This window comes from Mycotypha africana (assembly GCF_025528875.1).
Source record: "Mycotypha africana strain NRRL 2978 chromosome Unknown BDF20scaffold_9, whole genome shotgun sequence".
NCBI classification, from domain to species: domain Eukaryota; kingdom Fungi; phylum Mucoromycota; class Mucoromycetes; order Mucorales; family Mycotyphaceae; genus Mycotypha; species Mycotypha africana.
The window spans coordinates 977,735-1,000,435 of NW_026515733.1; the positions used below are offsets into that span (position 1 = coordinate 977,735).

General features: G+C 37.1%; 11 protein-coding genes across 11 annotated transcripts; 4 read left to right on the forward strand and 7 right to left on the reverse strand.

The window, feature by feature from the left end:
• Positions 1-446: 446 nt before the first annotated feature.
• On the forward strand, positions 447-2,304 carry BDF20DRAFT_907402 (eukaryotic translation initiation factor 3 subunit D; the record flags this gene model as incomplete). The annotated part of the gene is made up of 3 exons (XM_053083377.1): positions 447-687; positions 761-1,112; positions 1,188-2,304. The coding sequence occupies 3 exons, from the start codon at positions 447-449 to the stop codon at positions 2,302-2,304; spliced, it is 1,710 nt and encodes a 569-aa protein (XP_052933584.1).
• A 1,203-nt stretch (positions 2,305-3,507) lies between these two features.
• BDF20DRAFT_825072 (peptidase S8/S53 domain-containing protein) lies at positions 3,508-6,447 on the forward strand (the record flags this gene model as incomplete). Its single annotated transcript, XM_053077946.1, has 4 exons — positions 3,508-3,982; positions 4,117-4,275; positions 4,379-4,428; positions 4,519-6,447. The coding sequence occupies 4 exons, from the start codon at positions 3,508-3,510 to the stop codon at positions 6,445-6,447; spliced, it is 2,613 nt and encodes an 870-aa protein (XP_052933585.1).
• Positions 6,448-6,635: 188 nt separating this feature from the next.
• BDF20DRAFT_825178 (mitochondrial branched-chain alpha-ketoacid dehydrogenase kinase-domain-containing protein) lies at positions 6,636-7,835 on the reverse strand (the record flags this gene model as incomplete). Its single annotated transcript, XM_053077953.1, has 3 exons — positions 6,636-7,414; positions 7,469-7,547; positions 7,602-7,835. Coding segments are annotated over 3 exons (1,092 nt in total), but the record flags the coding sequence as incomplete, so codon positions are not given.
• A 254-nt stretch (positions 7,836-8,089) lies between these two features.
• BDF20DRAFT_886653 (uncharacterized protein) lies at positions 8,090-10,333 on the reverse strand. Its single transcript, XM_053081996.1, has 7 exons — positions 10,006-10,333; positions 9,854-9,922; positions 9,284-9,761; positions 8,998-9,213; positions 8,708-8,925; positions 8,555-8,643; positions 8,090-8,492 (listed from the first exon to the last, which is right to left on the reverse strand). Exons 1-7 carry the CDS (start codon positions 10,216-10,218, stop codon positions 8,324-8,326), a joined length of 1,452 nt encoding a protein of 483 aa, XP_052933587.1. The 5' UTR covers positions 10,219-10,333; the 3' UTR covers positions 8,090-8,323.
• Positions 10,334-10,996: 663 nt separating this feature from the next.
• Positions 10,997-11,277, reverse strand: BDF20DRAFT_886658 (uncharacterized protein). The gene has a single exon (XM_053081997.1). It carries the CDS (start codon positions 11,255-11,257, stop codon positions 11,060-11,062), a length of 198 nt encoding a protein of 65 aa, XP_052933588.1. The 5' UTR covers positions 11,258-11,277; the 3' UTR covers positions 10,997-11,059.
• Positions 11,278-12,737: 1,460 nt separating this feature from the next.
• BDF20DRAFT_825469 (ricin B lectin domain-containing protein) lies at positions 12,738-13,267 on the reverse strand (the record flags this gene model as incomplete). Its single annotated transcript, XM_053077982.1, has 2 exons — positions 12,738-13,100; positions 13,193-13,267. 2 exons carry the CDS (start codon positions 13,265-13,267, stop codon positions 12,738-12,740), a joined length of 438 nt encoding a protein of 145 aa, XP_052933589.1.
• A 69-nt stretch (positions 13,268-13,336) lies between these two features.
• BDF20DRAFT_886683 (uncharacterized protein) lies at positions 13,337-14,768 on the reverse strand. The gene is made up of 6 exons (XM_053081998.1): positions 14,731-14,768; positions 14,581-14,661; positions 14,342-14,496; positions 14,131-14,260; positions 13,962-14,067; positions 13,337-13,868 (listed from the first exon to the last, which is right to left on the reverse strand). The coding sequence occupies exons 1-6, from the start codon at positions 14,749-14,751 to the stop codon at positions 13,639-13,641; spliced, it is 723 nt and encodes a 240-aa protein (XP_052933590.1). The 5' UTR covers positions 14,752-14,768; the 3' UTR covers positions 13,337-13,638.
• A 635-nt stretch (positions 14,769-15,403) lies between these two features.
• BDF20DRAFT_838107 (uncharacterized protein) lies at positions 15,404-16,230 on the forward strand (the record flags this gene model as incomplete). The annotated part of the gene is made up of 5 exons (XM_053079118.1): positions 15,404-15,485; positions 15,512-15,575; positions 15,628-15,738; positions 15,907-15,971; positions 16,103-16,230. The coding sequence occupies 5 exons, from the start codon at positions 15,404-15,406 to the stop codon at positions 16,228-16,230; spliced, it is 450 nt and encodes a 149-aa protein (XP_052933591.1).
• A 544-nt stretch (positions 16,231-16,774) lies between these two features.
• BDF20DRAFT_824445 (uncharacterized protein) lies at positions 16,775-18,777 on the reverse strand (the record flags this gene model as incomplete). Its single annotated transcript, XM_053077894.1, has 4 exons — positions 16,775-17,067; positions 17,374-17,800; positions 18,118-18,233; positions 18,372-18,777. The coding sequence occupies 4 exons, from the start codon at positions 18,775-18,777 to the stop codon at positions 16,775-16,777; spliced, it is 1,242 nt and encodes a 413-aa protein (XP_052933592.1).
• Positions 18,778-18,948: 171 nt separating this feature from the next.
• Positions 18,949-20,172, reverse strand: BDF20DRAFT_886710 (uncharacterized protein). Its single transcript, XM_053081999.1, has 4 exons — positions 20,009-20,172; positions 19,570-19,875; positions 19,433-19,485; positions 18,949-19,346 (listed from the first exon to the last, which is right to left on the reverse strand). The coding sequence occupies exons 2-4, from the start codon at positions 19,830-19,832 to the stop codon at positions 19,039-19,041; spliced, it is 624 nt and encodes a 207-aa protein (XP_052933593.1). The 5' UTR covers positions 19,833-19,875; positions 20,009-20,172; the 3' UTR covers positions 18,949-19,038.
• Positions 20,173-20,946: 774 nt separating this feature from the next.
• On the forward strand, positions 20,947-22,386 carry BDF20DRAFT_979088 (guanine nucleotide-binding protein subunit beta; the record flags this gene model as incomplete). Its single annotated transcript, XM_053085103.1, has 3 exons — positions 20,947-21,281; positions 21,375-21,852; positions 21,930-22,386. The coding sequence occupies exons 1-3, from the start codon at positions 21,176-21,178 to the stop codon at positions 22,384-22,386; spliced, it is 1,041 nt and encodes a 346-aa protein (XP_052933594.1). The 5' UTR covers positions 20,947-21,175.
• Positions 22,387-22,701: the final 315 nt, after the last annotated feature.

A 22,701-nucleotide genomic window follows, 5' to 3' on the forward strand; every position in this document is an offset into this window, starting at 1 on the left:
AATCGCTCAATCTCCTTGCTAAGCTCATCTTGGCTGTTTCTAACCGATTGCATAGCATCATCAATTCGCTTAACTGTTGGGCCAAAAACCGAGCTTATATCATTCATTAAACAATCATTATTCATTTCTGTTCTCTAAGATAGAAAAACGTAATATATTCGCTAAGGTGAATTGGTATGAAAGTCTTGATTGCGGGGTTAACACCGTAGTAAAAGTTGATCACAATCGACCGAACAGCCAATGCGTGGTCACGGCACAACTGCAGTAAAGAATTTTTTCTTTATTCGTTTAGTAGGTGCAAAATAAACCCAAGAAAAAAAAAGCTGATCAGCCCTTTTTTTCATTAGCTCATCTGTTTTTGCTTCATTAAAGCTCCTTTAAACCAACAGCTCAAATAGTTTTCGTTCACCTTTACAAGACGCATAATACAACTTTAGATTTCGATAATGGCCGATTCTAACAAACCTCATTTCTATCTTCCCACCGTTCACGACAGCACAAGTGGCTGGGGACCTGCTACAAATGTCATCCCCGAGCAATTCCGTGACATCCCTTATGCTCCTTATAGTAAAGCTGATAAGTTGGGACGTGTTGCTGAATGGACTAACCCCGATGGTCAAAAGCAAGATAACAGAGAAGCCACTACTGGTCGTCAAGGCAGAGCTGGTTTTAACCGTTACAACAGAGGTAATTTGCCGTTAAAAGTCTGCAAAAGAGTTTTGGAGTGCAGTATTAAGATTAACATTACTGGTTTAAATAGATCAATATCAAGCTTACGGTGCTTCTTTCGCCTCCGCTTTCGCCTACTTCCACAACGAAGATGAATCTTCTTTCTCCGTTGTCGATAACAGAACTGCAGGTACCAAGAAGCAAGCCATGAAGTCAGTCGCTGGTAATGTTCGTGCTGGTCGACCTCAAACGAACAAAGGACAACGTCCCGCTGGTCGTTACCAACAGCAAGGTAGACGTAGATATGGTTACAATGCGTATGAGAAGCCTCAACGTGTTCGTAACGCCTCTATTAACATTGGTGCCGATTGGAAGGTTTTGGACGAAATTGAATTCAACCGTTTGAGTAAATTGAGCTTCAACATTCCTGAAGCCAAGGATTTGTAAAGTATTCGATGATTGGCAACATATGAAGAAATGCATTGTTGATTGAACAAATATACATTTTTGATATATAGGGATTCATATGGTTTTGTGAACGTATACAACAAGCAATATGATCGTGTCAACACTAAGAATGAAAAGATGCTTACACAAATCGACCGCATCAAATACGATACTACTACATCCGAAGATCCCGTCATTCAGCAATACATTTTGGACAATAAGGCTACTGTTTTTGCCACAGATGCCGTCCTTTCCCTCTTAATGTGTGCTACTCGTACAGTTTATCCTTGGGATATTGTCGTTAAGAAGAGAGCTGATGGTAAAGTCATCTTAGACAAACGTGCCGGCGGTGTCTTTGATTTTGTTACTGTCAATGAAAACTCCTACGATCCTCCTGCCGAAAATGATAAAGATCAATTGAACTCCTGGTCCGCTCTTTGTAATGAAGCTACATATATTAATCAAAACTTCTCTCGTCAAGTGCTTCAAAAGGATACCATCAAATTTGAGCATCCCAATCCTTTTGCTTCCCCGGACACTGAAAGTGAATTAGCTTCGTGCGGTTACCGTTACAGAGCTTATAATTTAAGCAATGCTACTAGCAGCAGTGATGAGGAAGTGCCCGAAGATGAAAGAATTAACTTGATTGTTCGTACTGAAGTCGATGCTGCTGTTAAGACCGCTAACGGTACCAACTATGTCACTATCCGTGCTTTGAACGAATTTGATCCCAACGCACAAGGTGCTGGCGGTGCTCTTCCTTGGAAGAAAAATCTGGATGCTGCCCGTGGTGCGGTGGTGGCCACTGAAATGAGAAATAATGCCGCTAAATTGGCGCGCTGGGCTGTGCAAGCCATTTTGGCTGGTGCCGAACAACTTAAATTGGGTTATGTCGCTCGTTATAATTCTAAGGAAAACACTCGCCATGTTATTTTAGGTACTCAAGCTTATAAGCCTCGTGATTTCGCCACTCAAATGAACTTGTCTCTGGCCAATGGTTGGGGTATTGTGAAGGCTGTTGTAGATATGTGTTTACAATTACCTGAAGGTACTTACGTTATGATGAAGGATCCTAACAGACCTTACCTTCGTGTCTATGCCATTCCTTCTGAAGATGACTTAAAGGATGATTATGATGAAGATGATGAAGAAGGTGAAGACGATGCTGAAGGTTCCAAACAAGCTTAAAAACACTTTTAAAAAAGTCATTTGTATAAGTAATTAATATGCTGTAGGCAAATCTTGATGTACATCTACACGTTCGATTCTCAATAGATCAAGATTAACTCTTATTTTAAACGTTGACAATTGGTTAAATAATTGTGTACTGTTTGTGCATTCTATTAATACTCTGAGAAGTTGTGCTGCACGTTAGATACCAAGTTCAATTTAGAATCTACAGAACCAATCAAAGACAAAAGTTAAGCTGTCCAGTACTAATTGTTCCTTTCAAAACATAATCTTGTGAAAGGCGAACGTTTTGGGAATTGCAGAGCATGACGAAATTTGGACAATTTCTAACGAAACTGCCTCGCTTTCACTACCTTAAAGGTTTCTATAGCTAGATTGAGCCGTAGTGTTTAATCGATAATTAGTTGCTCGCCATCTGGACATTGTTTTACACGTCCCATTTTAGGATATTATTAACATAACAGGAATTTGCGCGTAAAATGAAGGACATCGATATATCCGTATATCCTACTGTAAAGACGTTACAATCGTTTTTTTTTAGTGTAAGGAAAGGCCTTTATCTGGGAATTGAGCACTCATATTGGCATTTAAGTTTAAATTGTGATTGTCCAAATGATCGTGCACGGAGAAGAATAAGGAACGACAATAATGACTGTGGAACATACCACGAAGATTTTAGATCGTCTATTAGTTTGTCGTACACAGCATAGTTCAACCTTCAAATGAGAGATCGTTCAACCTTCAAATGGGAGGTCGTATTGCTTATTTTGGGTATTCTTCCTAAACTCGGGTTCGAAAGACAACAACATGCTACAACATTGATTTCATAGTTCCACTTATTTTATTTGTGAAGAAAGATGTGAGAGATCGTAATGCGATATCTCAAAGTATAAAAGGGCAACAATTTCTGTAATTATCTATTATTATATATATTAAAAAAGCATCCTTTCCGTTCATTTACTACGACTTTATTTGTCTCTACCTGTTTCCATACTTTTGCAGAATCAGAAAGACTTATAAAACAACCTCTTACGCCATTCATTTAAATTATTATTTCTTTCCTCTTCTCTCTTCTTTCCTTTACTTTAATAAAAGTTCTAACAAACAGCAGCCAACAATAAAATACCATTTAAAATGAAGAAACAGTCAATTTCCATGATTCCCATCATGGTGGCTGGTGTCTGTATTGCTTTTTTGGTCATGACAGCTGAAGCAGCCTCCTCCTTAAAGATCAACCATCCTAAATTCATTAAAGGTTCCGCTTCCTCTTCCGGATCAACCGTTCCTGGTCGCTACATTGTCCGTTTCAAGGATAGCAAATCCACGAATGAATTTACTCAAACTTACTTCAAGAAGAACAAAGCAAGCAAGAAGCACAAATTGAAGATTAAGGAAACTATTAAGCATGATTTTTTCAACGCTGTTTCCGTTGATATCGATGCTAATGCTACAGACGATAATCATGTTACATCCACTCTTAAGAATATCTTGGATCAGGCTGATGTTGAGTATGTTTATCCTGTCAGAACGCTGCCCCGTCCCAAAGTTACTGTCGAAAGTGTGGGTAAATCCAAAGAGCCTACTGTCTTACCTCATGCTATGACCCAAGTCGATAAGGTTCACTCTGAATTGAAAAAAAAGGGTAAAGGCATTCTTGTTGGAGTCCTCGATACAGGTAAAACATTACTGATGCAGTCAATCTTAACAATGTACATTAAAAGTGTGAGGGTTAAAAAGGAAAAAAATGGGATGGAACAGCTGGTTGACTGGTGTCATCTTTTTAATCGAAAACATTTCAACGTAATTTAGGTATTGATTATAATCATCCTGCATTGGGTGGAGGTTTTGGCAAAGGATTTAAAGTGATCAAGGGCTATGATTTAGTCGGTGACGCTTATACCGGTCAGAACACTCCTAAACCAGATGATGACCCTTTAGATAATTGTGGTGCTGACTCTGGTGCAAGTGGTAATGTATCATATATCCCATTGGCTGATAATAATTTTAAACAATTTCTACCTACGTAAACTTGCTTACCCTCAATCATGCATATGTAAATTGCATACAATAGGTCATGGAACTCATGTTTCAGGTATCATTGCAGGATATGACAAAGCAACTGTAAGTTTGTGCGATAATAATGTATTCATATTAATCTTCTGGCCTCTTTTGTACTAATTTATTGACGTCTGCATTTATTATTATTAACAGAATTTCACTGGTGTTGCTCCTGAAGCCAATCTTGGTATGTGGAGAGTCTTTGGTTGTGATGGTCAGGTCACCAATGATATTGTCATCAAAGCTCTTTTAATGGCTTATGATGCCGGTTGCGATGTGATTAATTTGAGTTTAGGCGAAACGAATGCCTGGTCCGTCACTACTGACGCGGAAGCTGATGTTGTTAGTCAAATTGCCAAGAAGGGCGTAAGTGTTGTTATCTCTGCTGGTAACTCTGGTGCTCAAGGTATCTATACTGTAGGTCAACCAAGTACATCCCCCGGTGCATTCTCTGTTGCTTCCATTGAAAACAGCTACTATATCTCTAAAGATTTGACCGCTACTGGCATCAACCATAGCATACTTTATACTAACAGCAATGATGACAGCAGTTTGGAAGATGGTGCTGTAGTAGCTGGTGATAAGAACCCTGGTAACAGTGAAGAAGCTTGTACTGCTGCTGCTATTAACCCTGAAGTCAAGGGAAAGATTGCTTTAATTAAGCGTGGTACCTGTGCTTTCGCCGACAAGGTCAACAATGCTGCTGGTGCTGGTGCTGTAGGTGTAGTCATCTATAACAATGTCGCTGGTGCTTTGACTGCCTCCGTTCCTGGTGTTACTGTCCCAGTTGTTTCTATATCAAATGCTGACGGTAAAGAACTTTTGGCCGCCATACAAAAGTCCAAGGATGCCGTTGAATTGAAATTTAATAAGAAGGGTTCTGTCCAACCCATTGAAAATGCTGGCACCGTCTCTACCTTTTCAAGCGTGGGCGCTTCTGCTGAACTTAACTTCAAACCTAATATTGCTGGTATTGGTGGTAATGTATACTCTACTATGCCTACATATTTGGATAGTTGGGGCGTTATGTCTGGTACTAGTATGGCGGCTCCTTATGTTGCTGGTTCTGTGGCACTCTATCTTGAAGCTGTCAAAAACAGCAATAAGCAATCCATTGCTTATATCAATGAGCAATTCCAAAATTACGCTGCTCCAGCCAAGGTCTATAACAGTAAAACTATTGACAGTCCTCTCCGTCAAGGTGCTGGCCTTGTTCAGGTTTACGATACAATTACTCAAGGTGTTCACATCTCTCCTGCTCAAATCAGCTTTAATGATACTGCCACTTCCAAGTATAGGACTCAAACTATCACTATTACCAATCATGGTCACCAAACGGTTCAATATGAGTTGGTAAATGATGTTACTACTGCTATTTCTCCTTATGATTTGAAAGAATCTGGCTATACCCCGCTTGAACCCGCTATAAATTCTGTTGCGGCTGCCAAATTACGTTTCTCTAAGAAGACTTTCCGTTTATCTCCTGGCCACTCTCAAAAGGTCAAAATTACTGTTACTCCACCCAAAATTAATCCTAAGGAACATGTCATGTACGGTGGCTTTATCCATCTCAAGACCAAGCATCATGGTAAGAATGGCAGCATTGACCTTCGTGTTCCTTATTTTGGCGTAGTGGGTAGCCAAAAGACTTTGCCCATCTTCGATGACGGTTTCCCTACGATTATTGATGTCAACAGCAAGGAATACAGTACCGATGATACTTTTGTCTATGATCGTTCCAAGAAGTATGGTTTCCCCATTTCTGTTTTGCGTTTGTTAACTCCTTCTGCTAAGATTAAGGCTGAGTTGCTGGATAGCAAGAAGAAGGTTATAGGTGAATTCTTGACGGGTTTGGAGTATGTTGGTCGTAACTTCTTAAGCGGTGAAGGACAAGTATATTCTCAATATGCTTGGGACGGTACTTATGTTCCTGCTGGCTTTTCTGGTGTTGAATCTTTGCCCATTGCGGTTCCCGCCGGTACTTATAGTTTCCGTTTCAGTGCCTTGAAGAACTTGGGTAACCCTAAGGACAAGAAGGATTGGGAAACATGGACTTCTGGACCGATTGTGGTAAAAAACTGAACGATACTGAACTAGTCATATGTACAAACTTTTTCATTTATCTAAATATTGATTTAAATTATTATCTACTCAAATTTATACTCTCTACAATACTACTGTAATAATAAAATAAGTGTATTTCTATGGTACAGAGCAAAATTTTCCAATGCATTACTATTATTGTTTATTGAAATGGACAAGCAAATTGTTTAAATTTCTACACCTTCGGCCATGGATTCGTCAATATGTCTCAATTTTAAGAATACATCACATCCATAACCCCGCATAGATACCAATGTCAATGAGCCACCAAAATAGCGAGCATACATCCTAGCTAAAGGTAAGCCGAATCCTAACCCAGCCAATGGCCCTCCCACTCCACTTTGCATAGCCATTTCTGCAATATTTCTAAAAATACCAGACGGTCCATCATTTTCTGACTCATCCTGTTCTTGCAATATTTTCGATACAGTAGTGTATGAATAATCGAATACATTGGGCAAATCTTCCTCACTGATGCCATTTCCTTGATCCCTAATCCTTATCGAAATATCCTCTTGTCCCTGACTAATTGTGATTTGAATAGGTGGCACATTTGTAATTCTTCCCATTTTACGATGGTGTTCCACGGTAGCGCGATAAGCATTTTTTATCAACTCCGTCAAGATATATTCTAAATGCACAGGCACATAAGTGAATTGGGTATTTGTGTGTCCATCAATGACAGCTTCTTCGGGCCGCAGACCATAATGAAACTCACACAACTCAGCGACGAAATCGCAACAATGGCGAATGAGTTTGTCAGGTTTGATTTGTGTATCGATGATACCTATATAGCCACTGCTGGCGTTAGCGTCGTCTTTTTGTTGTTGCATTAGAGAAATGGCTTGCTCAGCGATAAGACGGATACCGATACGAGCTTGAATCATGTCGTCTAAAAAGTGAGTCATATCTTGTGTATTCATATATTGTTTACATTCCAGAAAACCTGATAGATAGTTTTAGTAGATGGATTCGCTGGTAATAACTCCTTATTACATACCTCTTGCTAACGTGGGTATATTGTCACTATGTCTTTCCACAAATGCTTTTAAGTGTTCAATGAACTCTTGATCATTATCCTTCTTGCTGAGATTTGTTTCTGTCGCCGCTGTCATGGTAGTTGGTATCGTTACAGAATTTTCTGATGGGTAGTATTGCACCAATTTTTCAAATGAGTCATAGTAAAGACTATAGATTTCTTTTATAAAGGGATTTGTGCCAACAATAAACGGTAAACTTTGAAAAGCTCTTACACGTCTTGCCAAACGAACAGGAAGCTCTGACCGAGCATAATGAGTACATGTCTTTATACTTTGACTTGTAATAGGAGGCTGACCGAAACGAACGAGTTGTTTTAATGTAACAGGCTTCACTGGTTTACTAGCAAACTAACAAATAGTCACAGCCATCAGATAAAAGCAATAGTAGAGGAATGAATATAAAACGAAACATACAGTCATGATTTTGTCATCGTAAAAGGCATGTGTATGATGACGTTCAATTGCTTTTAATGTTGAACTGAATCGAACAAAACAATTACGTGGAACTGACCATCTTGAAGTTGCTTGTAGCATAACTGATTACGATTGTTAGAAACAAAGAAACTAAAAGCAACTTGAGTCATAAAATTAATTCAAAGTTTTATCAGTGTGTGTTCTTTATCGTGAGAAAAATGCAATTAAGTTATGATAAATAGCGTGTTTGTTTGGATTGTTGCATGCAATGGTATTGGGTAATATACAGGTTGCTCTCTATTTTTTTTTTACATGAATGATGAGCTCAAATTGAAACTTTTGCAGTGGACTGAATATATAGTAAAAAAATAGCTTAAAGGGTGTCTAATTACAATGTTTGTTTAGTGCTCAGATATCACTGTAGAATTACTATTAACATTGCTGTTCTTCACTATGCTGATGTTGTTGGTGTGTTGATGGGTATCTATTAAGGTGGCGAAACCATTAGATGTCAACCATGCAAATGCAAGAACCAATAAACTTGTGCAAATCACATCAATGATAGCAGTTCTATGTGTTATAAAAGAATTAGTTTACGATACTAAAAGGAGGTAAAAACTTGATCTACTTACAAGTAGGGTAGTACGTAATTATCAGGATCGTATTTCAATTTCCAAAAGGTTAATGTCATGTTTTTGCCCATTTTCAGAGCAACGTATGTCTAAGAATGATGTAGATGAGGAGAAGAACGAATAATACAACCTTGATATTTTGAATGAACTTACGCAAATCATAGAAACAATGAAATAACTGATAAAGAACATGAAGGTATAATCAAGATGCCCCAGATCCAAATACCAAATAATGATCAAAAAGATAACTTGAATAAGAACATTCATCAACAAGAGTGTCTTTTCAACAATCTTGAACGCTTCTTGTACTCCTCTATGCAAACAAGTACTGATACGTGAAGCATAGATAGATCCCAAATTGCCTGCCAAACCTATCATGCAGTAAATAGGATGGTTAGAATACCTTCAAAAGTACCTAGAATGATGAGATCAAGACTTCTTACCGCACAAGATTGGTGTTAACATAGCTAGGCCCTGAAATTTTTCAACATATCTCTCCAAAACCAAGCCAGCGCCACTGGAAATCAACATGGCAATAATAATAGGTGTCCAACCGGTTAATAATAAATCCTTAACGTATTTATTTCTCCACACAGCCAGACCGAAGAATGGGATTGAAAAGAACATGACCAGCAGCGACATCGTACAGAGATTGGATTCTACGACAGATGTAAGAGGTCATTAGTATTTGTCATACATTGAAAATGACTAAATATGGCTAAATTTTACCTATATTTTGTAATAGTAATTTTGCACATTCTGCCAAAATATACAAGGTCACTACATCGCCCAGCGAAGACGCCATAGGGCATGCAATATTATCTGGATCGATTTTCAATATACGGCTGATGATAATCAAAATGCACATAAAAGCACCCAACACAAAACTGGAAACAGAAGCAGAGACCATAGAACTGGAAATCACTAGTATCGATTCTCCAGAAGTGATAACTTGTTCAGGATGTAAGATAGCTCCTAGAACAACAGAGAAAAGCCCCGCAATACATCCTGATATGAGACCTTGCACTTGTATTAACGCTAAATTGCCCCAAACAAGTGCATTCCTTGTCGCTGGATGATCCAACTCTCCCATATTGGCCGATGTTGAAAATCTCGCTGCCAGATTCATCTCAAGGTTTCCTTTCAAATTTAGCAGAACAGGAACCAAAATAAACAGTTCTGATACTTGCGTAAAAACATCCCAATGCTATACAATACATAGTGAAAGAAATACTTTGTAAATTTAATGCGCTCTTTCAAAACGCTGTTAGTTTGCCTAAATTTCTTAAATGCCCTTACTTGATATATATCCATCATCCAACCTGCCACTACTAGACCTATCACACAGATAATCAGCGAAGGTAGTGCCTAGTAAATTGTTTCGATTAAGTAATAATGAATTTATTAATACTATTGGTTCATATACGAATTGTTTGTCGTTGAGTGTGTACCTGTTGCGCTAATTTATTGCCACTTTTCTTTATTTCTTCTAATTGTTGTGGTGCCCTATAGTGCAAAAATGACGTTGCTGAGCTCGTTCGTGAGTGTCGTCTCGTGCGCTTCTTTTGCTGATCTTCGACATCGACGTGCGGATCTGCTGGTGGAGCTAAAAGCTCTATTGACTCTGCTGGTGTCTGCGGTAATAGGTTATAATTTGGCGGCATGTTTGAAGAGGTATATAACTATATACTATTACGTAAAGGTAATAGGAATAAAATGAAGACAAAAAAGCAAGTGTGAGGAAAGGAAGGAGAAAAGGCTATGGTACAACAAAGCTGGTGATTTAGCAAAAAAAAAAATGATGATCTTTGTGAACTTTTTTTTTTCCTGCTTCACTTTCATTTTATTTTCTAAATATGGAAATCTGTAACTCCAGCTACAAAATAGAGTTTTTTTTCTTATGATTCGGACTTTCTTACTGTTTGCTTCAGACGAACAGAATAATGGATTTTGGAAAAACCATAAATACTTTTTAGATTGTAATAATTTTAGTTTGAGATGAATTTTTAGAACTTGAACTCAGGGCACTATAAAAACGGAGGGGTAATGAGGAAACAAGAGCAATAATCAGCGCGCTTAACTATCCTGTGTAATATGTTAAGCATACTATAACATCAAAAACTAGTTGAGGAGCAAAGATACGCCACTGTCTGTATATAGCAATGATTTTTCAGAACTCTGGTGCATGTTGATAAGAGCCATCACTTATTGAGTCAGTTGATCGTGATGTGTCAATGAAGCAATTCTTTGACAACAAAAAAAAGAAAAAAAAAAAGAAAAGGAACGCGATATACAATAGAACACACAGTGTTCTTTTCCTTTTTGCTTTCTTTCTTTTAAACAAAAGTGGAAAGGCAAACAACGCAACGGCCCTTATAAAGGCCCAAGCTGCACATAGGTAAGTTATCTTATTTACGACTCTCTATCAAGAAATTATCTACGTTGCTCCACTTACCCACACACTAATACCAATGGCATACAATGATTCTTTGAGTGCTTCTTCGTCTAAGCCAGTGTTGTCAAAAAAGGTGTAAAAAAAGAAGCTCTCCAAGAATTCAAAGCTGATAATAAAACAATGAAAATGATTACGTATCCGTCCTGTAAGCAAGCCACACATGCATGGCCTACAAGCAATCTGTGTCCGAACAAGAAAGCAAAAGTACCTATTGATGGTGAAGATGAAAAGGTGGAAATCTGCTTCATCAATGAATATATGACTAGCTGTAATAAATGCAAGCATTCGACATTTGGAGAATGTAAAGACAGCGACGTCAAAGCGAAGAGTACATGCTGTATTGCAGTATAAAACGGTAATACAATTTGGAATCGCGACGTCAATGCTACCAAAAACATCTCTCTAACGAGACTTACATGTGTGATTGATATCACTCCTTCACACATCCCGACAGTGTAAGTTGTAATATATTCATAAAGTATAACCAAAGGTCGAATGCTTACTGTTTCGACCTTATTTACTAAACTCACAATTCGATAACAATTTGGGTAATTTTTGGTAAGTACTTTTAAATTTATTATAAAATTTATCTAAAATATGTAACTAAATTTTCTCATAAATATACTTTATTCTTCCAAAGTTGCCTAGTAGTATTTCCGATTTTTAATCGAAAAAAACTGTAGAAACAATCCAACAAATAGTTAAACATGTTTCTGATTGGCTAAGCTCAGATTGGCTGGTTGGATTTCTTATTCTCATGCGAAGTGAGCCTATTTTTAGTGCTTAAAAATTGAATGCCCTAGTGTTTACACTGTTATGGTTCAGATAATCTCATCTGAAAAGTAATTGAAATAAAAGGTACTGTAAGGAGAACTAAGAAAACGGCCTCCCAATGACATATAAGCTGCTCGCGTCTTTTTTCCAATATGTAAACGTTTCAACAGCCCTTACACATTAGGTGTTTAATGCTTTTGAAGTCTTCAATATGCAAGCAACTTTCGTCATTAGCAGTGACAAGATGCGATGTCATAAAGACTTCTTGAATGCAAGATTTAACCCCTCCTGCAGTACCTCAGCAATTCCTCCTTAACTTGATACATTGCGTAGTGTTCTTTTCGATCTATTGAGAAAGCTCGCCTACTGCCTAATGCATATCACTTATATGTCTAGGCTGGTTTTGAGATAAGTTATTGCATTGTTTTTCAGCTCTTAAAATCGGCTTGTATACTCCTCATTTGATCGGTCATTAAAGTGTTGAAGGCCAGATCCTATTTGGCTTTTTGAAGCTTGTGGCGTCAGCACTTACTTTGTCCATAAAAAGCAGTGAATTCCGAGGCGTAAGCCCCAATCTTCGGTACTTTTTCATTTGGCGGGTTAAAATCCCGCGCACTGGTATTTTTGTTGAGTGCGTTTCATGAATGCAAAGCCAAGAGATTAAATGACGACTTCTTGGACGTCAAATAACTCCATCAAAAAGCAAAAGCTACTTCGAATATTCAAGCATAACTTATGACAGTAATTTTACAAAGCAATTTCACTTTTGAATCTGTTTAATAAAGTGTTTTCATAAAAATTGTTGGTAAAAAAAGAATATGATCGCTTTACATAAAGGAGTATACAAAAAGCGGCTATTGCAACAGCAGACTTTTGCATATGTTTTTGAAATGCATACTAAATGAAATTAGAACGGAGTAATAGGCTCTGTACAAATCAGCAAAAAATTGCTATTTAATAACCGGAGGAGTATTCCAAACGCCAACGCTGGTTTGAAGCAGCGTTTCCTTCGCGTTTTCCGTATAAGATAACGGGAACGCCATCATCATCTTTGGCACCTTTTATATCCAAAACCAAATCTGGACGAGCCTCAGGTGAAATATAACCACGTTCATCAATACGCCATCTTTGATTAGCAGCTTCTTGAGCCATCTTTTGAGAGTATTGGATGATGCTCGATTCTGGCTTCATTTCACCGCCTTTAATGTCAAGGACTTTGGCAGACTTGACATTAATAAAGTAACCATTCTCATATCTCCACAATTGGTTTTGATTGTCACTAGATTTTTGCTTATAGACGATGATTCTAGCAGCATCCTAATGTGTTAATGGAAGTACAGCCAATTAATGAAATGGTTGAGTCAGGCCATGTAATCGGGTGAAGAAAATGCCTACATCAATTTACTCACATCTGTAGCACCACCTTCTACGTCTAAGACACGTCCGTTGAGTTCGCTTTTAATAAAGAATACGTTACCAGTCATATTTAAGAAGGAAAATGTATTGTTTTTAAGTTATACAAAAAGCAGGAAAGGTTTAGCATGAACGCTTACTCTTTTATACTTTTCCTCGTCAGTATCACTCCTACTTCAATAAATCAAATGAATGCTATCTAGCATGACAAAAACAAGCGTACAACAAAAACGTCATAATTATCTAATTAGTTTTTTATGGTGTGATACGTAGAATATACTTCATTTTTCTTGGCTGCTCTTCGTTTGTATCTTATCAAAACAGTTAAAAAGCAGGCTTTGATCATGTAATAAATCTATATATTTTGACCGTAATTTTGACATATCAACCGACACTATAAACGCATTACGACGTATTGATTAGACAATGATGAGATGTACAATCAAGGTAGCTCTTCGTTAGCCACTTGTAACTTACTCAGGTTCATTAACTCCTCTTGAGCTGGTTTAAGCTCAAGAAATACTGTCTCTAAGAAATTTAGCAGTGATCCCGATAGTAATATGGCTTCTTGCAATGAGAGTTTTTCGAGCACATCATTATCAATTTCGAAAGGATTCTTTGCATTAGTTGTCATTTTCAATATTTCTGCTACTATTTCCCATAAACTGACATCTATAGCAATATGTATAATAGAAGAGAAAATTAGTATTATATAATGTGTGTGTCTATCACCAACTGTATTGTATCGACGAAATTCATTTTTACTTTTAGTCTTCCAATCTTGAGTTGACTGCAATTGTAAAGGATTATTTCCATTGTTGCAAACACTTTCTGTTGTTTTTTTCAAAAGCTCTAGCTGATGTGATTTCAGCTAATCATTATGTGATCAGTATAGCTGCTTTCACGATACATACAATTTTCTTCTTCGTTTTACCCAAACATACGGACACCTATATTTCATATAGCCTGTTATCAAAAATATGACCTCATCAATCTGGCTTCCGAACTCTGCGTAAGAAGGAATATTTGAATCTATTGCATATAATACGCTTTCTGAAGTATGACTATTATAGCGAAAATTAATGGATCTGGTTATGTTTTGCAGTTCATAAGGCGTTTTAGTACTGCCCAATTTTTGTTTGTACCTGGATTTCTCAACTTCCGACAAATATATTGATTTGGGAAGCAAAATAGAATTCTTATTGGCTACTGTTTTCATGCTCTTTGTTTGTCGCTGGTAATAAACGCATAAGATGAGCTCTTCCCTTCCTCTAATGAATGTTCGAAAGTGTTTGAAACCCTTTTTAACATTAAAAATGAAGAAAAAGTAAAGCACTCAAGTTTATAAGTCATCCATTTGCAGACAATTCAGATTACAAATTACCCTAAGTGTACCTAATGTCAGACAGTCTTTCAAGAATGTAGCTAATTTTGCAGAACGTTCAGGTAGCTCTCTTTTGTTGTTCTGAAAGAATTGATTACTTAGAGAATAAACGAGTAAGATGCTCAATTTTTTTGAGATAAGTACACTTACTGCCTGATTATCTGGAAGCATGGTTTAGACGACGTAGAAAAGCCCAAAAAACGGAGGTTAAGTTGGGCAGGTTGCTCATTGTTGTTATTGATAAATTTCCATCACGTGGTGTTCACTCAGAAATTGCTGTCTTATTGATATTTGTTTTAAAGCTGTTACAAGGATGCGTTGTTTACTGTGCTTGCTCTTGCAGTATATTCACCCTTTTGAATTATCAGTGGGAATTCTTTCGATAAAGATGAAACGGCTCTTCTAAATTGACCTTATCAAGCTTGCATATCCTAGCGGACATTGGGTTCAGTTTATCAATGCTTCTATAAAGATCTTCTGTTGAGGATTTGTTCAATGCCGTTTACATATGATGAATTTATGTATTTTGAAAAAGTAAGGGGGCCTTATTATGCTATTCGCTTTTATGTTGAAAAAGATAATATTCAAAAGACGAGAAATGATTAGCAATAATAGCAATACTAAACTTCAACAACAATAAGACTAACTTCAACGATGCGGAAAAAAAAGAGGTCCGTATCTTGTTAGGCTTACAGGGCACTCACGAGGAGCTTGGTTGAGTACATTTTTTTTCCTCTTGGACTTTCAAAGTGCATCTGCTGTAAATAGTAACAATTTTGCAGCAACAGCTTTATCCTTTTACAATATTCCTCAGTACTATATTATGATTACTTCACTTCATTCGCGCTTCACACTAAGCTACCCTTCGAAGATTTGTCATCATTTGGATAGTACACAGAATTACGGTAAATTCTGAATGTAATGCCTTTAGCCACTATGCTCCGGAGTCAAGTTATTCATTTATACACATATCTGACAGGTAGTAGTGGCATCAGGTGAGTAATTCTTAAGATAGACTACTAAAGCCTTCAATATATTTTTATTTAGATATCGCTCCCTCTTCTCCTTTAAAACTTGTTCCTCAAGCATGCAAGCCCGGCATATCGTCCCAATTTCAACCCCACGCTTGGTGAACTTGATGTCTCTTACGGCAAAATGGTAAAGACAGAAGATCCGCTCTCTTATTGCTTTAGTAATGCTTAAAGATGTATTAAAGTGGTGGCCAAGGTTAAGATTGAGCTTGTGCTCTTCTTTTGATTGAAATTGATTGATTAACGCGATATATCAATTTTTTGCTTAATCATATCCCTGTTAAATACCTTAAAGTGGACGAAAAGCCCGTGGTCACTTATATCTTCAAAAAAGTGACAATAGCAATAGAAAACACTATGGTAAACAAAAATAAAAACGCTGATTCCAATATAATGCCTTTGAATGATAACTGGTAGATTTACGTTAGAAGCAAATCTTGCATATAGCAATTATTTGACTAATGTTCATCTGTTAGCATTTAATTGTTAAGGCGGACTGCCTTCAACCAATGATTATTCCATCGAGGGAATATACATAAAATCCAACTTTTTGGCATCTACACTGTTGCATGGAAAATCATATAATGTCAACGAAAATCTCGAAATTTACCCAAAGTAAAGATTACAGCAAAATTACATATTAAACAGTTGAAAAAAATCTCGTCAATGACAGCCCTTCTTAAACTGATCTCTGATGTACACGAAGAGAACTTAGCGTTTATTACTATTAATAGAGAAAAATAGTCTTATAAAGCGCATTTTGTTGAAAAACCAAAGAAACCGAAGCAACCACAGGTTTCTTTTTCTGATTACTGTCATTTAGGTTTATCAAAAATTAGTATATATTTATTAAATTATTTATATTACACAACTCATGTGGTGTTTATCTTATTCCATTTTCAATAAGTGGAATTAATGTGACAAAAAAGTGTGTCGCCTTGTGACTGACGAGATGCAAAATTCATAAAATTAATTCCATTGCTGTGCATCATAAAGTTCTATTTTTGTCTGTTGGAACACAGAATCTTCACTTTACCATTTTTCATAATTTTGCGGATGCTTTATCTACTTCTACTTTTAGTGCCTCCTTATCATACATAATCCTAGCCAAGGTTTCTAGTTCGATTGAATCCAATAAGCAAATCGTTATCTTTGGCGCATGTCTAACTCCAGTAGCCTTGAATTAAAATTAAACGAGTAAGCAGTGAAGAAAAAAAGTCTAACAGAAGGGAAGATAAACGATGAATACGATATACCTTAACCAAAGGAAACAATTGATCGCCGAGTTGCTGTTTCTTTTCATGTATTGGTTTTCCTTCCAGAGAATTTAATAAGGCTCTAATTTCTTCTTGCTTGGTCGCATCCAAATGATTTGGCGCGACAATGGGTATAGCTTTTGATTGTCGTGGAGGTATAATAACATCGTCGTTAGTGGCAGTTGGAATAGAATTAATAGCTGGGTTTATTGCTTTGATGCTCATCGCTCCGCTGAATACAGGAGCAATATTTGTACCATTACTGCCCGATTCAATGACTGGAGATTGGGCTAGCGAAGCCGTGCTTCCTTGTGCAATTGGTCTAGAAATTAGGAAAGTGAAATTATAACTCGGAATTGTAAATAATCTCTTTAACATGAAACTCAAACGAATTTTCCTCGGTTATAGCATATTTCTATAACTCATGCTCTTAACGTCTCGTTTAATTCGTACATACCTTGTCATTCCTGCCTCTACTGTTCCATTCATCGCAGCCATCTTATGACTGGTATTAAAACCAGTCGTATTAGTAGCCTCCTTTAAGTCTACTAGCAATATTTCTTCTTCATCCTCAGCTTCATCTTCACAAATCTCTAACGCTTCGACGGCAGCCTGAACTTTTTCTTTTAGAAATTCACGATTGAACAGACAAATAGATCGTTCTTTCTTTCTCAATGTCAGTAGCATGTCAACAATATCATTGATTTGTTGTTCTTGCTGGTTCGTTACAATCATCGTTAGTGCCGGTATTTCCATACAGCATCGTTTGACTGCTTCTGTCATGCGATGACGTTGAATTTGAGCCGTGGATTCTGTCATAGTTGAATTAATGGACTCCAAGGATCTTCTACGGCGCAATGAAGGTTTTTTTGTACCAGGAAAACCGTTGACAGCATTAGTATAATCTTGGCAATATATCGGATATTCTCGTTGCTGCTGTTGTTCATTGATAACACCCTCTTCAATTTTTTTCACATTATCATAGATAGTGTTATGCTGCTGATAATGTATATGAGGTGGTATCTGTTGAATATTGGCGCCAGAGGCTAGTGATGCAAGTGAAGGGCGCTGGTTTTGATTATGTTGAAAATAGGTGGATACATTGGTAGTAGATCGCATGGCCGTAGAAGGTGAACTGAGTGAGCTCGGGGTAAGTATTGCGGATGACGGCTAAAAGTGAAGAAACAATATTAGTAATTTGTTTGCATTGTTTGTTTTTATCGTAGTTCGTATAGAGTCCGCTAGTATACTTTGTGTTGCTTCACACGCATTGCTTTAGAAGTCCCTACCGATAATTCCTCTACTTTTATATTCATTGATAATTGGTCAACATGGTCGATGCCTAGCCCATTCAACGGTCCCACAACTACTAAGGAATAGCAATATCAGTTGATGGTATGTGCGAGTGGTAGGATGGAAGTAATATTACCGTCATGAGGATGTTTCATATCAAAATAAGGTGTTGCAGTAACTGAAGGAGTATAGTCAAACGAAGCAGCACTACCATTAAGTGAAGAATTAGGTGGAGGAGGGGAATGGAAAGAGGACGTCGCAGTGGACGATGACTTTTCTTGACGAGGCTTCTTAGGTTCATGGTAGGCTACAATGATCGGTTTCGTACGGAATTGATACCCATTCATTTCCTCTAATGCTGCGGCAGCTTCTTCGTGCTTCCCAAAACTAACGAATCCGTAACCTTTTGATTGTCCATTCTGAGGATTTGTCATTACTCTGGCTGAGACAATACGGCCAAATTTGCGAAACAGATTAAATAGATCACTATTGTCTACAGTTGGATCGAGATTTTTGACATAGAGATTCAGGAAGTCAACAAAACCTGTATCCCGTTTTTTGTCCGTTGCTGTCATTGTTGCTTCTTGGTAGTGGCTAGGGATAGAAGATACTTTCATCGGATTCTGAGAAGACTTGTTGTTCATCAAGAGAAGTGTGATTTGGCTAATTGTAAAGTTGGTTAGAAATAATGATTGCAAAAGAACTGAAAAGTTGCAATAGAATGGGCATAAACATTTTGAATTGTTTATACTATTTTGTTACTCGTTTTTGTTACAATCGACTTACATTATATTTCCATCAATCATTTTACCATTCTTTTGATCATATGAGCAAATCAATGAAAATGTTAATAAATATACCTGAACAAATATTAGATACTAGAATTTGCATACCATTTCAATACTTGCACGGTCAGAATCATCCCTGAAAAAATATTGGACCAAAGCCTTTCCTTCATGACCAGTAGTTGTAGCTGTGGTATCTTCAATAAGAAATTTACATATACTTAAGGGACCGTAAGGACGAAAAATGTCATACAGAGAATTATGATCTATATGCAATGGTAAGTTACTGATCTCCCAAATATCACCTTCCGGTTGAGGATCGTTGTTTGAAGAGAATCTGAACTTGAGCACTGTTTGACTTGTAAACATATAACCATTGAGCAGTGTGTAAACCCTCTCAGCTATTTATGAAAACGGTACACAAAAGCAAAGTTGGTCAGTATCATAATTCTTTGATTGAAATTAACACTGATTTTCCCTCTTTTACCAACTCTAGCACTGAGAAAGCTTATGTATCCACCACCTACTTCTCTTCTTATTCTACATAAAGTATGTACTTAGTTCGAGTGACTGTCCTTCTTCTTATTCATTATCTTTGCTGTTGTTTCAAGAACGCGAGCTTACTGGAAGATTTTAAATCCTTGTAAGACATTCTGTATGTCATAATCAGTTAATTTGTTATCCATATCTTCGAAGAATAGCTCATTTGAGATAGATAACTGCTGCTGCTTTGGGCTGGTAGAGTAAGTAGTAGACTCTGCAGTTAATGTTCGATTGTTGTTAGAAGGGTTTAATCTGTTATTGTTACTATTATTATTGTTGTTATTGTTGTTGTTGTGAGTAGTGTTTCTCGGTGGAAGTTTGATGATCGGTTTCAACGTTGACATTTTATAGAGTAAGATTCGTTTGTGTTATGTACGTTGGCTTGCCCTGAACCATGAAATATGAGATAATGAAAATAAAAGGGCGAAGGAAAACACAATATTTTGCCTAAAAGTTAAAATTGAATTTTCCTACAACTTGTGCTAAAAAAAAGGGGTAGAGGAGACAGGAGAAAACTTACAGCAGTCAAGAAAGGGTCCTGAAAAGCGATGAAGTGATGCTTATTGCGGAAAGTCTTTGAAGCGGTTCTTCTTTCGGCCGCAATGAAAAGGGAAAGAAATTAAGTAGAAGAAGAAGGAAGAAAGGATCGTTTTAACAGGCTCGGTATTTTTAGTTTATTTTGTGAGCAGGACATGAGTAGACTTTTTTTTCCGGCAAGCAGCGTAAAGTTGAGTTACTTTGTATGTACAAGAAGTTCCTGCCATCTGAACTAACCTTTGAAAAAGTTAGTCTTTTCTTTTCACTTTATTTATTTTGTTGCACTTGATGAGTTTGAAAAGCCCAGGATGACACAACATCATTTACATGTGTATGTTGTGTATGCAAATTAAACACAGTAAAATAATTGCAGGCAATGGAGCATCTAGAAGTATTTTGTTTGAAAAGCAATCGCCGAATGCAAAGAAGAAGGCTACAACTTATGCATACGATAGTAGAAGCGTTTATATTTGAATTCTCTGAATCTCTTAATTGTAACAAAAGACTTAGAGAGCTTTTGTTCACGGTAATTTTGTAATACCACCCTTCAACCACTTCAAAAGGAGAACGAATCTTCAGTATAATAGTTGTAAAGAAAGGGGAGTGTGATTATATTCTACGTTAGTGAAACCTTCAATAAGTGTTTTATCGTGCGTATAATCATTTCTCAACCTAATCTATGTTATAAGAGGCACACCTAAAAAGTGTAACAACGAAATTAAAAGGGCCTTCAAGGTTAGATAACCAGTATTATAATCAACCATCTGCTGTTGCTGCTGAGTGTAACTTCAGATTGTCTACAGCGATATAAGGTTCATGAATGTATGAAGTCAATGAGAAGGCTTCCTTTCATGTTGGTTTTTTTTTTCTTTTTTTTTTGCACACCATAGATCTTAATTATGCTTTTTTTGTGGAATCTCCCTAAAAAGCAAGCCCCCACTCCTTTCTTTAATTTTTCAGTGTATCTTTATTCAAGTATTTCGCTTGCCCCTTTTCTCTTTCTTATTATTTTTGGAACCTTTTTCTAATCATCTCTCATTTTTATTCAGTTTCCTAACATCAATTGAAACTAGAAAAACTATCAATACATTACCAAAACTAAGCAGATTAGGACAACAATAAACTACCGCCAATTTTTTTTATTGCAATCATGAGTGATAGTGATATCCCAGAAAGAATCGCAGCTGCCAGAAGAGAAGCTGAAGCCCTAAAAGAGCGTATTAAACAGCGTAAAGAAGCTTTAGCGGACACAACATGTGAGTATAATTTCAACAATATCAATTATATATACTCAAATATAGATCAATATCGCCCATTCATGCTATGTTTCAATTAAAAACAAAAAATAGTACAGGAAATGGCAAAAGACGTCGAACCTTTGCCTCGTATTGTCATGAAAGCTCGACGAACATTAAAGGGTCATTTAGCCAAAGTCTATTCCATGTGTTGGGCTTTTGATAAACGGCATTTGGTATCTGCTTCGCAAGATGGTAAACTGATAGTATGGGATGCTTATACGACAAACAAAGTCCATGCAATTCCGTTAAGATCATCTTGGGTGATGACCTGCGCTTATGCTCCCTCAGGAAATTTTGTTGCTTGTGGAGGCCTTGATAATATTTGTTCCATTTATAATTTACGAACACGCGATGGGCCCGTTCGTCCCGCTCGTGAGCTTTCCGCTCATAATGGTTACTTGAGCTCCTGCCGATTCATTAACGATCGTCAAATCTTGACAGCATCAGGTGATATGACTTGTATACTTTGGGATATAGATGCTGGTGTTAAAACTGAAGAATTTGCCGATCATACTGGTGATGTAATGAGGTAAGAGTGCTTAGTATGTCTGCCTCACATATTTAACGAGGAATACTCAAATTTCTTTTCTATAAAACGGTATAAAGTCTATCCTTAAGCAGTAATCCTAATATATTTGTCACAGGTGCTTGCGATTCTACAGCAAAAGTTTGGGATATCCGTACTAAGAAATGTGTGCAAACATTCGTTGGACATGAATCAGATATCAATGCGGTTCAATTTTTCCCTGACGGAAACTCGTTTGCAACTGCTTCAGATGATGCTACATGCCGTTTATTCGACTTAAGGGCTGATTGCGAACTTAGCGTCTATTCTCATGAATCAATCTTGTGCGGCATCACTTCGATTGATTTTTCGCCTTCAGGACGATTACTCTTCGGCGGCTATGATGATTATAATTGTAATGTTTGGGATACTCTTAAAGGTGAACGCGTTGGTATTTTGTCTGCTCATGATAATAGAGTCTCCTGCCTGGGCGTTGCTGACGATGGTATGGCGTTATGTACCGGTAGTTGGGACTCCACTCTAAAAATTTGGGCATAAAACAGAAGCTGATATACTCACATTAATATACCTCTATTCTAATACTAATGAGAAGAGAGTGGTTCCCTTGGATGTACTTACAGAGAAAGTTGGAATACTCCTCTCCGCAATCATAATCCGTATAACTATATATAGTTTAACCTTTTTCTCCTTATTCTGTCATATCTTCCCCATTTCAGAAAAATGCATTAACGTTACTGATTTCTTGCTTCTCATCTTCATTCACTTACACTCACTTGCTCTTTCCATTCTTCAAACCGGAACAATTATTCTGGCTGTCTCGAACTATACATTACTTTATAACATTAAATCTGT